The sequence below is a fragment of the Grammomys surdaster genome, unplaced genomic scaffold (genome assembly GCF_004785775.1).
Source record: "Grammomys surdaster isolate TR1022 unplaced genomic scaffold, NIH_TR_1.0 242, whole genome shotgun sequence".
Classification (NCBI taxonomy): Eukaryota; Metazoa; Chordata; class Mammalia; order Rodentia; family Muridae; genus Grammomys; species Grammomys surdaster.
Window position 1 is genome coordinate 4,719,748 of NW_021604687.1, and position 2,922 is coordinate 4,722,669.

At 36.9% G+C, this 2,922-nt stretch overlaps 1 protein-coding gene across 2 annotated transcripts in view; it reads right to left on the minus strand.

Moving 5' to 3' along the window:
• Positions 1 to 777: 777 nt before the first annotated feature.
• The window catches only part of Hikeshi (heat shock protein nuclear import factor hikeshi), a 27,603-nt gene continuing 25,458 nt past the window's right edge, over positions 778 to 2,922 (minus strand). For both annotated transcript variants that reach the window (XM_028774700.1, XM_028774699.1), the window contains 2 exons: positions 2,141 to 2,259; positions 778 to 1,104 (listed from right to left, as the gene is read on the minus strand). In XM_028774700.1, the coding sequence (XP_028630533.1) occupies positions 1,050 to 1,104; positions 2,141 to 2,259 (174 nt within the window). In that variant the 3' untranslated portion in view covers positions 778 to 1,049. The remainder of the gene's footprint in view (positions 1,105 to 2,140; positions 2,260 to 2,922) is intronic.

The window sequence follows — 2,922 nt, forward strand, 5'->3', positions numbered from 1 at the left end:
AACTCAAGGCTCCAAAGCTGTCAAGTTCCTTTTTATATAGGGATGCTGTGCCTCCTTTGCTGTGCTGCTCCTAATATATCGAACTTCAATCATAGTTAAGATCTTGGTCCTCAGCCAGTATACTTCACTAGTATGAACTTTTTAAAATGAGATTAAAAAGTTCTGACTTCATATGCAAAGTTACTAAGTCCTACATTGTCTCTATATAAGCTTCTACTAACATTAACAATATTCAACAAAAGTTCACTGGTATTAAACACAGAAAATTTATTAAATAAAAACTATCAATCTGCAGATATAAAAACTCACAACCAACGTTTCTTGATTGAAAAACAACAAACTTGTTAAACTTAAGAAATATTTCCTAAAACAAATGTGGTGGTATGTCCTGTAATGCTAGCACTCAGGAGGCAGGGGCTAGGGACTCAGGAGCAAGGACATTCTCAGCTACAGCGGGAGTGTGAGACTAGTCTGGGTCACATAAGTCCCTGTCTCAAAAACAAAAAAACAAAAAAGAAAGAAAAGAAATACTCCCTGAAGATAATCTTCCCATCTTAAAACACGTATTTGACATGTTTTTCAAAGGTTCCCTAGTTATGAATATTTGATTTAAAGTTAACTACGTTAAGCAGGGCATGATGGATAAAGCCTGTAATCACAGCACTAATTACTGGCCATCCTGGGCTACAAGAGACCCTTAAAACGAAGCAACAAAGTCACCTACTCTAACAAAGAATAAAAATTCTGTAAGAATAAACAAAAAGGTTACACATGCAATGGTATTTCAAATACTACTGCTGTGAGTAGGATTTATTTTAAGAAATGAATAATAGCTGATACAAAATGTTTGCCTCCAAGAAGGATGTCACACTTATAAGGGAGAAGGTAATTAATATCGAACATTTTCCTTGTTCAATGGTTCTAATTTTTATAAGGGTTTTTGTAAGTCTCACAGTTACTAAGTAGTTTTTTTTTTTTTTTGAAAGGTAGGCTTCATGACCCTTTTGACTTCGTGCTTTTACATGACATGACAAATTATTTTATTCAAATTATGTTTTCCAAAAGAGAGGGTTCTGTGCTAGTCGTCTTTGAAAGTTTTCATACCTAGAAAAGAAAATCCAAATTTGTTTAAGAATATTTCAATTACAATTTCATAGCTTATTAAGTAACTTTTATCAACAATACTTTTATGACATTTCTAAAACACTATGATAAAAAAAAAAAAGAGAAAGCAACCCTGGAAGTTATTATAAGAGCAAGAACAGTGACCTGAGGTGAGATGGGACTGACAGCTCTTGGCAGAGAGCAGCAATCACCTCAACCTCTGCAATCAGACAGAGTCAATGAGAGAAAGTCAAGGAATGGAATCATCGCAGAGACTGCAGATTCCTGAAAGCAAATTGGTCAAAGTCACAGCAGCACTGGGACAAAATGCAAACTCAGTCTATTCTGGTGTCCCTTGCTGCAGCAGAGTACTACTGCCTACAAAGCTTCCTAAACATCTCCTCCCTGGGACATTTAAAGTGAAACAAACTCCTACAAAACACAGGAAGTCAAAGAAAAATAATAGTCATTATGTTCAAGGTGCAGTGTGGGCCACAAGATGCCTGGTTGACTTGAGATTTTTTTTTATTAATATTTTTATTTTATGTAAAAGAGCACCTTATCTACATGTATATATGTGATATCTACTGTGGCCAGAAGAGGACATCAGATCCTTCCTCTGGAACTGGAGTTACAATCAGTTGTGGGTGCTGGGAACTGAACCCAGGTCCGCTATAAGAGCAGCAAGTGCTCTTAATCACAGAGTCAAATCCCAGCCTCTGGGAGAAAATGTTTTAATCCACTGTTCAAGTGTCTTCTAACTCAATATATACCCTAACAGTGATCCCTAAAACACAGACAACTATCTTTCCCTACCTTTATGAACTACTAATGGCTACTATGTAACAGGATATTTAGATATGAACTATTCCAGATTGGAATGCTACAGAACAGATATTATTAGCACGCAATCGATCAACACATGTTGATCTCCACAAGAACTAACTATGTTTACCTCTCAAAGAAGACCTACATTCCCAGGCAAATCTACAGAGTTCCTAAAGCCTGAACACTAGAGACTGGGATTGCCTCCTACCATTTCAGAACCACATTTGCTGGGATGAACATTTCCGATGGATTTGGTGTCATCTGGGCCTGAGAGAGAGCAAACGATGAAGCAAAATTGTAGAAGTTGTCCAACATCTTCTGTGTGAACTGAAAAGTTAAGAGTTGATGTTAGTGAGTTACATTAAATGTGCAGTTTCGATCTCAATACTTTTAAAGTATTTGCATATTAACTTGGTTTAAGGAATATAAGTTCTAAGATAGCCAGGTGTGGGGCACACAGTTTTTATTTCAGTACTTGAAAGGCTACAACAGGTAGATTTCTGTCAGTTCCAGGACAGTCGGTCTATACAGTTTCAGGCCATTCAGCACTACAGAGAGACCTTGTCTTAATAAATAAAGTAAGTTCTAAGACAGTTTAATGAATAAAGCTTTTTCAGTCATAAGGTGATATTTGTCTGAAGTAGTAAAAGGAAAATCTTCCTCTGAATCTCTTTCATCTCTGTATATGTACACTCCTTTTTCTTTCAATCATATTTTCTCATCATCATATAAAATAATAACCCCCTCTACAAGGCCTTTGTCTTGACAGAAATATAAAAGCTTAAGTATTATTAGAAAAGCTAATGCCATGTGGTGATGGTGAACACCTTTAATCCAAGCACTCAGAGGCAGGTGGAATTCTGAGTCGAAAGCCAGCCTGGTCTACAAAGTGAGTTCCAGGACAGCCAGGGCTACACAGAGAAACCTTGTCAGAAAAGAAAGAAAGGAAGAAGGAAGGAAGGAAGGAAGGAAGGAAGGAAGGAAGGAAGG